This window comes from Rhinopithecus bieti, unplaced genomic scaffold, assembly GCF_001698545.2.
Source record: "Rhinopithecus bieti isolate Rb0 unplaced genomic scaffold, ASM169854v2 scaffold_1103, whole genome shotgun sequence".
Lineage (NCBI taxonomy): Eukaryota > Metazoa > Chordata > Mammalia > Primates > Cercopithecidae > Rhinopithecus > Rhinopithecus bieti.
This window is the reverse complement of record NW_016803302.1, coordinates 1-12,538: the sequence shown is the minus strand read 5'-3', so window position 1 is coordinate 12,538 and position 12,538 is coordinate 1. Positions and strand designations below refer to the sequence as shown.

The 12,538-nt window shown below is 39.5% G+C and overlaps 1 protein-coding gene across 1 annotated transcript in view; it reads left to right on the top strand.

The window, feature by feature from the left end:
- The window catches only part of LOC108529956 (TBC1 domain family member 30), a gene marked incomplete at its 3' end in the record, with an annotated part of 70,696 nt that extends 62,306 nt beyond the window's left edge, over positions 1-8,390 (top strand). The window contains exons 7-9 of the mRNA XM_017872523.1: positions 1,775-1,943; positions 3,965-4,133; positions 8,285-8,390. Of these exons, the coding sequence (XP_017728012.1) occupies positions 1,775-1,943; positions 3,965-4,133; positions 8,285-8,390 (444 nt within the window). The remainder of the gene's footprint in view (positions 1-1,774; positions 1,944-3,964; positions 4,134-8,284) is intronic.
- Between the last annotated feature and the right edge of the window lie 4,148 nt (positions 8,391-12,538).

Genomic DNA, 12,538 nt, shown 5'->3' with positions numbered 1-12,538 from the left:
TTTTTTTTTTTTTTTTTGGATCTAAGATTTGACCTTGGAAATACAGTGGTGGGTGCTTTGAGTGAGCTAGCTCTATGTCTTCACTTCAGACATTGAGATGCCTTCAGATAGAGAATTTCACTGTCACAGGAATTAGTATGATAATTGAAGAATTTTTTTTTTTGCTTGTTTTCACGTAATTTTGAGGAATCATAATTTCTCAATAAAAACCAAATATCTTTCTCGGCACTACATATCGTATCCTTAGATGAAAAATACAATAATTGTCAGTGTATGCCCTTTACATCTGCATTCATGATCCTGTAAATTCCTCTAATTCTGATCCATAGAGTGCTAGGTTCCTGCAAGGGTACTCCGCCATGCTGAAACTTGCTCTCCTCATCAGCTGCTGCCTCCCAGAACCTCCTCTCCCTGCAAAGACAGAATTTACTCCTTTTCTTGTTGCTGAGCTCCTATTTCCAAGATGATGTTACATTTACCTGGTAAATTTTATCCTAACATAAGAAGGCTAAGGCCCAGTGGGTCTGGCCACCTTATAACAAAGGAGAAGGTCCTCCTCGAGAGCATGCCCCTGCCCTACTGACTCGTTCAAAACTATGAGCCTGAAAAGTAGAAATTATAAGCTGAGGAGGAGGGAAAAATGGGCCCTTGGCAGGGCAGGGAGATTTTTTTTGGGCAGGGGTGGGGGGTGGAAATAGAGTTTTACAGTATCCTGAATGTCAAAATGTGAGATAGCTACTTTTCTATCAACATAGAACCCGTTATGTATATAGAACCAGTTATGATTTTGTTCTTAATTTTGTTTTCCTGGTGTTTTGGGGAAGAAGCTGGTCTTTTAGGGAGTAGGTCAGGTACAGCATGCCAGACCTTTTAAGAATGAAGCCAGCTGAATTAGCACCTGGATACTCTTCAGAGAACTGCAGACAAAGAAAGTGGAGGTAGTGGTTCAATGCTATTATAACTCTGAAAATATCTGACTTCTTCAATTCCACTCTACAAATGAGCCTAAACATTGAATGGAAATACATGGTTCCCGGTATTTTTGTTGGTAAGAGTTTGGTGGGAAAGAACCAGGGATTGACTTACAGACCTCATGTGTGTTTGGCTGGGTCATTCTAGAGGTTCTTGACATTTTAGGAAAGGTAATACACGTAGAAAAATCAAAATGAAAATAGCAATTTGTAGAACCTCTATAACAACTTTATGAAAGAAATACAGATTTTGAAAAGTACTATTTGTTAAAACAAAGCATAGTTGCATTTTCCCAGGAAGTGGACAAAAAACCAACATGAGTTGCTCTAATAGCCCAGGTTGATGGTGAGTAAGTCTTGAGAGCTGCTTCAGTGGGGGTGTTTTATGATAGGCCTGCTCTTAGTTTTCATATTGAGGTTGTAAAACTGTGCTGACATCAAGGAGCCAATACTGAGGCTCTGCTGGCTGCTGCACAAGCTTGGGCTTTGTCATTTCTCAGAATGACGCTAAGGGTTGCATAATCACAGCTACTTATGGGCCGAACTCAGGTCTAGCAGCCCATCTAGAAATTTCAGACAGCAGCAGACTTGAGGTCTGAGTTGCTTAGATGATTATGCCACATGCTCCCTAGCAGGCTATAGGAGAGCCTTGTAAATCTGGAACATTTGGTACTGATGCATTTAAGGATAGTGTGCTTTGGCTAACAGTGTTTTATCTATTTGAATACTTATTTTCTGTTTAGGACATGTTGGGATCCCAGTTTTTACAAAGCAGTCTTAAGCTTTATCTTTTTTTTCTTTAGATTATGATTTATCTTATTGATAAGGTACTTCCCGAAAGCTATTTTGTCAATAATCTCCGGGCATTGTCTGTGGATATGGCTGTCTTCAGAGACCTTTTAAGAATGAAGCTGCCGGAATTATCTCAGCACCTGGATACTCTTCAGAGAACTGCAAACAAAGAAAGTGGAGGTAGGATTCAATGCTATTGTAACTGAAAATATTTGTCTTCTCTGATTCCACTGTGCAAATGAGTCTAAACATTGAATGGAAATATATATTTCCAGGTATTATAAGAGCTTGGTGTAATGAAACAGATTTTTAGAGAATGAAAACAAAACTGAAAATAACAAAAGGCCACATGTTGAACCTCTAACTGGTCATAGTTAGGAAGTCAGTCAAGAGTCTAATACTAGTACCAGATCAACAACTGAAATGATATACTCTGGATGGAGTACCACGTACACATCTTACTATCCAGTTAAACTGCTCTAAGCTGGCACCAAACTTGCAGGAGTCTTTAAAACTGAGCTACAGGTACAATTTAGTACAAACTGGTTTTACCTGAACCATTGAGATTATGAAAGAGTAGCTAAGAGCCACTGCTATCTAGCGGGCATTATCCAGTTTTTAGAAGTATCTGAGCTCATAGCTGTCATTATACTCACTGCTTGTACTTCCCTGGCTGTGCGTACAGAATAGTCAGGAGTTTGTTATGTTTCCTCCAAGCCAGTGGTCCCCAACCTTTTTGGCACCAGGGACCAGTTTCAGGGAAGACAGTTTTTCCACAGACCAGGGCTTGGGGGATGGTTTCAGGATAATTCAAGCACATTACATTTATTGTGTACTTTATATATATTATTATTACATTGTAATACATAATGAAATAATTACACAACTCACCATAATGTGGGATCAGTGGGAGCCCTGAGCTTGTTTTCTTGCAACTAGATGGTCCCAACTGGGAGTAATGGGAGACAGTGATGGATCATCAGGCATTAGATTCTCATAAGGAGCGTGAAACCTAGATCCCTCACATGCACAGTTCACAACAGGCCTTGTGTTCCTATGAGAATCTAATGGTGCTGCTGATCTGACAGGAGGCAGAGCTCAGGTAGTGAGCAATGGGGAGTGGCTGTAAATACAGATGAAGTTTTGCTTGCTGCTCACCTCCTGCTGTGTGACCTGGTTCCTAGCAGGCCACAGACCCAGAGACACCTGAGTGTCTCTAGGCATTTCCTTCTAAGCCATTTGAATAATCTCATTTAACTTGGCTCTGCAGTATAACTGTGTGGATTTTATAATGCTTCCGGATAGGCCAATCTTCCCTTTCCCCTAGTCAGACACACTTTAGTGAGCTACATGATTTTACCCAAGTGACTTGCACTTGGCTGTGAGGAACAACCTCAGATTCTAGTCTCTGAACAAAGATACTCCCATTGTTCATAGGAAGGAGGAAGAAAATGAGTATAGGAAAACAGACATCTTTTTGTTTACACTTAGGTAATTGTACATATTGGCTATAATTTGGAGGGAGGATCACTCTAAATATTTGAATTTTATGTTTCATAAAATACATACTGATCACATAAAGTAAGAGAGAGTACTATGTTTTTAATAAATTCAGAAATTTCAAAATTGGCTGGACCCCAGATCTTTAGTTGGAAATATTTTTAAATGTAATGTTTATTCTCTATTTTGGGATTTGCCAACTATATATCTGTTAATGGTTTCTAGTTTAACTCCACTGTGGTCTGAGAACTATGTATAACTTAAGTTGATAGATAATTTATAGTGAGCAATTTTATTCTTATCAAAGCAGCATTTGAATATAAGTGGGCATTATATGATTTCGAAAATCGGATGGCTTTTGCTTTTGAGAGACTGAAATCCTTTCTTTTCTTCTATTTTGGTGAGGAAAACTTTCTCCTTAATTTTCAGCTCACTACAATAGGTAGAGCCAAAGTAAGTTTTAGGTTAAGATTTCTGAAGTATTGTAAATATTTTGTGAAGTTCATATTTATAAAGCATACCTGTGTTTTTCCAGAAACATGGCAGGAAAAGTAGGAAGAAAGAACAAGAGTTTAGAAATATGAAGAAATCAGTCAGGAAATACAACAAATTTGAGTGGACATGGAAGACTAGAAAAGAGTGTCTGCATATGTGGCCAATCATCCATTCTGAAGGAGTTGACTGTGTTTGTTGTGTTTCAGGTGGATATGAGCCCCCACTTACAAATGTCTTCACGATGCAGTGGTTTCTGACTCTCTTTGCCACGTGCCTCCCTAATCAGACGGTTTTAAAGATCTGGGATTCAGTCTTCTTTGAAGGTTCAGAAATCATCCTAAGGGTGTCGCTGGCTATCTGGGCAAAATTAGGAGAGTAAGTGAGTTCCACATTCTGCTCTGTTCTGTGATGTTGAAGGTCTTAAGCAGTTTTTGTGCTCTAATATGTAAAACATCGATATTTAAGTGAAAACAGAAAGTTGTGAACTTTTAAAATTGCTTTAGCCTCCTGAAATCTCAGCAGGCTCATTGCTGGCACATGCAGTCTATTTTGGAGAAGGGGGCAGGCTCCTTTAGGCCTGCAGATTCTCCCACTCCTCCTCAAGTGCTTGTGTCCTGACTGGTTCACTCCTTGTCAGCATCTCTTTGGACACTAGTTGGGAAGAGGGAAAGGAACTTAGGTGGCAGGGAAACTGAAAGATCTGGTTAGGAGTAGGTGAATTTGTTAGTTAATATCACAATTTAGATTATTGATGAATCTTTATTTTGTTCTGCCTTTCAACGCTGTGATAAAATTAAATGAGATAACAAGGTATCTAGCCTGGTAGAACACATAGAACTTCTTTCCTTTCATTAAGAATTAATACTCCGTTGGAATCTGTCACTGCCAAAACATACTACCAAATAGATTTTGCTTATATTTTTTACTGGTAGCAGGGCTGAAAAGTTAGGGTGTTTTTCATTCATCTTTGATATATTATGACTACTACATAAATTTCGTACCTTCTGGGTAATGGAAGAAGCATTAAGTGGTGAAGTTTTTACCGTTTCTATTCTGGAGCTATAAATGACGAGTGGGTTCCCATAGACAACATGTCACAAAACTAGTAAATCACTGACACTGTTTTGTTTCGAAAACCTTTTAACTAGCCTTTGTATTTATGGTAAGTTGTTTCCTGGGAGACTTCTGGCATTTTTAACAATTTTGTGAAGAAAGATCCACCAACTATCAATTCAGGGACTTAAAAAATTATTCTTGTGTGTATTTTTAAACATCACCTGGCTATCTCCTTTGCCTTGGTTTTGTTGTACATTGCTTTTCAGCTGGGTAAATAAATTCATCTGTATGGGATTTGGTGTGCTATTTACTTATCTCTCATTACCTCCCAGTAACTACCTCTTGCTGCAGCCATGTATTTCCAACTTACTCTATACATTGTAAACCCTTTGAGCTTTGATAGTTTCTTTGGGTGTGATAGTCCAGTTGCTGCATGGCTGGTTTATAACATTAAAATAGTAAAGCGCTTTACTGTATGATGAGCCAGTTATAATTGCCTTTGTGTTGGTTCTTCATGAGGGAGCAGGAAGAAAAGAGGTGATCCTGGTTTTACTCCTCTCTATCCATTAATCTGTAGGATCAGAATTGATTCCTGTGATCATCCCAGGGATGTCACACTGTTGAAATAATAATAGCTTCAACAAAAGCCAATATTCATTGAGTGCTTGCAATGAACAGGAACTGTTCTAATTACTCTGGATGTATAAACTCATGTATTCTTCATCATCCTGTAAAGTACGCACTGTCATCTCCATTTTATAGATGTGAGAATTGAGGCACAGAGAAGTTCAGTTAATTGTCTAAAGTCACCCAATTGCTAAGTGGAATGGCCTGAATTTGAACCCAGGCATTCCTGCCTCTAGAGTCTGTGCTTTTAATAATGTGAATCTACTGATAATAAATGGCTAGTCTTTTTGAAGTGTAGGGGATATATGGATCAGAATGATAGAATTTTAACTGTCAGTTTTTGCTTATTATAATTCTGTATGTTTTGAGCATGCGGCTTGTTAAGGGAAAGGAAAGGCAATTGACATACGTCATAAATGTCTGCAGTGCCTGCCATTGTGTTAGGCAGTTTAAACACATAATCTCATTCAGTTCTCCCAATAACCTTGTGAAGTAGGTAGGGTTGTTCTCCCTGTCTTTTCTGTAAGAAAATTTCCCTATGAAGGGTAATTAGCTAGTTCATAGTCACACAGCCAGTGAATAGCAGAACTGGGACTTAAATTTGGATCTTTCTGATTCTAATGCCTATAATCTTCCCCACAAACTTCCTGTTGGAAAAACCATAAAAGCATATAGGTTATCTCCAGTTTATATACACCTGAGTAACATGTGCTTTATATATGGTTATCTAGGACCTTTCCTTTCACCTGGCTTCTGCAACTTGGAATTTCTGCCTTTCACTTCACCAAGGGTACTTTGGAATATGTAAATTGTAGACCATTAGCACACTATCACTAGCATCTCTTTATGTGTCCTTTCTCCTCTGCCCCTGCTATTTTAGTTTCCTCCCTCATCACCCATGCCTGGCCCACTGTGGTATGTCCTCCTTGGTTTCCCCATGGTAACCCACATTTGCCGTGCCACCTCCAGGCAGACCTTGCCAAGGGCACAGCTGTTCCTTCACTCCCTACTTAAAGCCTTTTCACGACTCATGCTCTGTAGAGGCTCAGCTGCCAGGTGAGGCCTTTGCTCTCTGCTCTCAGTCGCTGTCTTCCCTCAGCTTCCTCTGGTCCTGCAACCACCTCCCCCATGCTAGTCTCACTGGTCGTGTGGAGCTACTTGCAGTTCCCCGGATAAGGCCGGCTGTCTCCTGCGTCTGTGTCTTTGGGATGCTTATTCTTCCTTGTCAGCCTGAAAAACAATTTCATCTCAGCATTATTTCTCTTCCTTACCTCCCAGGGTAAACTTAAGCACCTTTCATTCATGCCCACAGGCTGCTCTATACTTTTATAGTAATACTTCAGCAGTTTATTCCATTCATTTATTTACATGATTGTGGCAATGGGATTAGAACAACACTCCAGAACTATGGTTTTTCTTTCCGTAATCATATTATTTTGGATGGCTTTACAGAAATCCCCCAGCATTAGTATATATCAATGTGTAGGTCTTCTGGTTGGTGGGAAACTAGAGTTATCCTACAATAAAAAGAATGTTATCATATAAAATGGAAATACCTAGGCTGGGTGCTGTGGCTCATGTCTGTAATTCCAGCACTTTGAGAGGCCGAGGCAGGTGGATCACTTGAGGCCAGGAGTTTGAGACCAGCCTGGCCAACATGGTGAAGCCCCATCTCTACTAAAAATACAAAAAATCAGCAGGGCGTTGTGGTGGACGCCTGTAGTCTCAACTACTCGGGAGGCTGAGGCAGGAAGATTGATTGAACCCAACAGGTGGAGGTTGCAGTAGGCTAAGATCACACCACTGTGCTCCAGCCTGGGTGACAGAGGGAGACTTCGTCACAATAAATAAATAAATTGGAAATACCTGGTACTCTTTGCTTTGGGCTCTTCTGTTTTCCCCTTTCTAGAAGAAAGATTGAAGTCCAGCCTGGCTCACAGGTAGCCAAGTGAGTGTCAGATTCTTTATTTACATGTAGAACTGAATGCAAGAAAAGGTGTAATCTCCAACTAGCAGCAGCACGCTGAGAAGAACTCAGAAAATTCTGCCTGTGAAAACTCCCCATGGACTGATGAAATATGCAGATGCAGTTCTTGTAATTTTCATCGTTTATTCCTACTGTGGTTTGGTTTTAAATCTATTATATTAATGATATCACTGTTTGCAGATTAAGACCAATAGACTCTCTCAAAGGAGATAATTGTTCTTTAGTACCCAATTTCATGGTTATGATTTCTAACCAGTGGTGGGAATTCTGATGTGTAGATTGTGTCCCATGGAAACAATAAAGATGCCACAGCTGGGATTGTGAGGCTGGGGGAGCCAAGTAGGAATGACAGAAGTTATCCAAAATGAGTACCTTAAAGTTGCTTTTAGTATTTTTAAATGTTTCACCCACAGTGGGCTTTAGGAATATCAAGATTTTGATATTCATTGATTGATAACTTGAGTTATTTGATGGCAAAAGGCTACTGTCCCCCCCCCCCCTTTTTTGAGGCAGGGTCTCACTCTGTCATCCAGGCTGGGTTGCAGTGGTGCTATCATGGCTCACTGCAGCCTTGGCCTCCCAGGCTCAGGTGATCCTCCTGCTTTAGCCTTCTAAGTAGCTGGGACCACAGGTGTGTACCACGATACCCAGCTGATTTTTAAAATTATTTGGAGAGATGGGGTCTTGCTGCATTGAGGCTCCTGGCCTCAAGCAATCCTCCTGCCCCAGCCTCCCAAAGTGCTGGGATTATAGGCATGAGCCACCATGCCCAGCCCAACATATCTTATACCTGCAGCATGCACTGTTACACAGCATGGATGCCCTAAACAAGTTCTATTTTCTGTCCTTTCTTTAGGCAGATAGAATGTTGTGAAACAGCAGATGAATTCTACAGCACCATGGGGCGCCTTACCCAGGAGATGCTAGAGAATGATCTTCTGCAAAGCCATGAACTCATGCAGGTGAGTGGTCAACATGGAGCAGCTTGGCTCAGGGAACCCCAGGCACGGTGGGAACAACCAGTGCCAGAGCAGCGGTCTTGAGAAATGTGCTTGGTTAGCTGTCAGACTTAGTTTCTTAAATTGACCAAGAGTCTGTTTATAATTTGATAAGAATCTATGTCATAAAAGGAAGTAAGAAATGAATGATGGATATTCGTTGTATCTTTCCTTCAGACTGTGTTGCTTAGAAATCATTAGCAGCAATATAAACTGGAAAAATACACTGGAAAAACAAAATCACCAAGTGCTTATTCTGAATTTTATTCTTAGCCTTTCTTTCCTTTTTTGAGACTGGCTCATTCTGGCACCCCGGCTGGAGTGCAGTGGCACAATTGTTGCTCACTGTAGCCTCTGTCTCCTGGGCTTAAGCGATCCTCCCATCTCAGTCTCTTGAGTAACTGGGACTACGGGCTTATGCAGCCATACAGCTAATTTTTTATTTTTATTTTTGTATAGATGGAGTCTTGCTATGTTGCCTAGGCTAGTCGGGAACTCCTAGACTCAAGTGATCCTCCCATCGCGGCCTACTTAAGTGCTGGGATTACAGGCATGAACCACTGTGCCCAGCCTACTTAGACTTGTGGGGGGAAACAGTTACTGTGGTGAAGAAATTATTGAGGATAAAAAAGATTATTCTCAGCATTTTGTTTCATTTGTTTTGCCCACATTTTCAACTCAGGTAATTATATATTAATCATAAATTTTAAAGTGAAAGACTTGAAGGGTTTGGTTTTTTTTATGGCATGTTACTGTACCTCAATATCATATTCATCAAGTCTTTGAAATTGACAGCAAGTATAGAAAAAATAGCTGACTTATTAACACTCACTCTTCCATTAGATTCTTTTTTTAATTTTTGTGGGCACATAGTAGGTGCATATATTTATGGGGTACATGAGACACTTTGATATAGGCATGCAATGCATAATAATCATATCACGGTAAATGGGGTATTCATCTCCCCAAGTGTTTATCCTTTGTGTTAGAAACAATCCAATTATACTTTTAAAGTTATTTCTAAATGTGCAATTAAATTACTATTGACTCTAGTCATCCTGTTGTGCTATCAAATACTAGGTCTTATTCATTGTTTCTAACTACTTTTTGTACCCACTATCTCTACTTCCCTATCAACTACTCTTCCCAGCCTCTGGAAACCATCCTGCTACTGTCTATCTCCATCAGTTCAATTGTTTTAATTTTCAGCCACAAATAAGTGAGAACATTCAAAGTTTGTCTTCATGCCTGGCTTATTTCACTTAACATAATGACCTCCATTTCCATTCACAAAATAAGCTCCCACAAATAAGTGAGGACATTCAAAGTTTGTCTTTCCTGCCTGGCTTAATTTTCACTTAAACTAATGATCTCCATTTCCATCCATGTTGTTGCAAATGACAGAATCTCATTCTTTTTATTATGGCTGAATAGTGCTCCATATTGTATATATACCACATTTTCTTTATCCATTCATTGGCTGATACACACTTAGGTTGCTTCCAAATCTTGGCTATTGTGAACAGTGCTGCGAGAAACATGGGAGTGCAGATACCGTTTTGATATACTGATTTCCTTTCCTTTGGGCGTGTACCCAGCAGGGAATTTTTGGATCATTTGGTAGCTCCAATTTTAGTGTTTTTTTGAGGAACCTCCAACCTCTTCTCCACAGCGATTGTACTAGTTTACATTCCTACCAACAGTGTACAAGGATTCCCTTTTCTCCACATCCTTGCCAACATTTGTTACTGCCTGTCTTGATTAAAAGCCATTTTCACTGGGGTGAGATAATATTTCATTGTCATTCTGATTTGCATTTTTCTGATGATCAGTGATTTTGAGCATCTTTTCTTTGTTGTTGTCGGGTTTTTTTTTTTTGTAGAGGCAGAGTGTCACTGTGTCCCCAGGTTGGAGTACAGTGGCACCATCTCAGCTCACCGAATTGCAGTTCAATAATCACTCCTGGGCGCCCGGCACGGTGGCTCACACCTGTAATCCCAGCACTTTCAGAGGCTGTGGCCGGCAGATCACGAGGTCAGGAGATTCAGACCATCCTGACTAACACAGTGAAACCCCGTCTCTACTAAAAGTACAAAAAATTAGCCGGGCATGGTGGCGGGCGCCTGTAGTCCCGGCTACTCTGGAGGCTGAGGCAGGAGAATGGCGTGAACCCGGAAGGCGGAGCTTGCAGTGAGCCGAGATCGCACCACTGCACTTCAGCCTGGGCAACAGAGCGAGACTCCGTCTCAAGAAAAAATCGCTCCTGGGTTCAAGCGATTCTCGTGCCTCAGCCTCCCAAGTAGCTGAAACTACAGGTGTTCGCCACCACACAAGGCTCATTTTTGTATTTTTAGTAGAGATGGGGTTTCACCATGTTGGCCAGGCTGGTCTCAAACTCCTGACATCAAGTGATTCTCCCGCCGAGCTTGGCCTCCCAAAATGCTGGGATTATAGGCGTGAGCCATGGTGCCTGGCCTTGAGCACCTTTTCATAAGCCTGTTTGTCATTTGTATATCTTCTTTTGAGAAATGGCTATTCAGATCTTTTGTTCATTTTTAATCAAATTATAAGATTATAAGAGTTATTTGAACTCCTTGTATATTCTGGTTATTAATCCCTTTTCAGATGAGTAGTTTACGAATATTTTCTTCCACTCTCCGAGTTATCTCTTCATGTTGATTGTTTTCTTTGCTGTGCAGGAGCTTTTTAACTTGATATGATCCCATTTGTCCATTTTGCTTGGGTGTTTGTGCTCATGGGGTATTACTCAAGAAATTTTTGCCCACTACAGTGTTTTGGAGAGTTTTTCCAATGTTTTATTGTATTAGTTTCAAGTTTGAGGTCTTAGATTTGAGTTTTAATCCATTTTGATTTGATTTTTGTATATGGCAAGAGATGGGGTCTAGTTTTGTTCTTCTATATATGGATATCTCGTTTTCCTGGCACTATTTATTGAAGAGATTGTCTTTTCCCCAATGTGTGTTCTTGGCACCTTTGCTGATAATGAGTTCACTGTAGGTATGTGGATTTGTTTCTGGGTTCTCTGTTCTGTTCCTTAGGTCTGTGTGTCTGTTTTTATGCCAGTACCATGCTGTCTGGATTACTATAATAGTAGTATAATTTGAAGTCAAATAACATGATTCCTTCAGTTTTGTTCTTTTTGCTCAGAATAGCTTTGACTATTCTGGGTCTTTTGTGGTTCCATATAAATTTTAGGATCGCTTTTCTGTTTCTGTAAAGAATATCGTTGGTGTTTTGATAGAGATTTTATCAAATCTGTAGATTGCCTTAGGTATTGTGGACATTTTAACAATACTGATTCTTGCAATCCATGAACGTGTTGTATCTTCGCATTTTTTTGTGTCCTCTTTGATTTCTTTCATTAGTGTTTTACGGTTGTCATTGTAGCGCTCTTTCATTTCTTTGGTTAACTTAATTCCTAGGTAGTTAATTTTGTTTGTTGCTAATATAAATGGGATTTTAAAATTTCTTTTTCAGATTGTTCACTGTTTGCATATAGAGATGCTACTGATTTTTCTTTACTGGGAGACTTTTTATTATGGCTTCAATCTTGTTACTTGTTATTGGTATGTTCAGGTTTTGGATTCCTTCATTGTTCAATCTTGGTAGGTTGTATGTCTAGGAATTTATCCATTTTCTCTAGATTTTCTGATTTATTGGTATACAGTTGCTCATAGCAGTCACTAATGATCCTTTGATTTTCTGTAGTTTCAGTTGTAATGTCTCCTTTTTCATTTCTGAGTTGGTTTATTTGGATCTTCTGTCTTTTTTTCTTAGTCTGGCTACAGGTGTGTCAATTTTATTTATCTTTTCAAGAAAACCAACTTTTCATTCTTTAATCTTTTATATTGTTTTTTCATTCAGTTTTATTTATTTCTGCTTTGATCTTTATTGTTTCTTCTACTAATTTTGGGTTTGGTTTGCTCTTGTTTTTCTAGTGCTTTAATATGTATCATTACATTATTTATTTGATGTTTTTCTTCTTTTTTGATGTAGACATTTATAACTATAAATTTCCCTCTTTGTACTGCTTTCACTGTGACCCCATAGGTTTTAGTATGTTGTATTTTCTTTTTTTTTTTTTTTTTTTT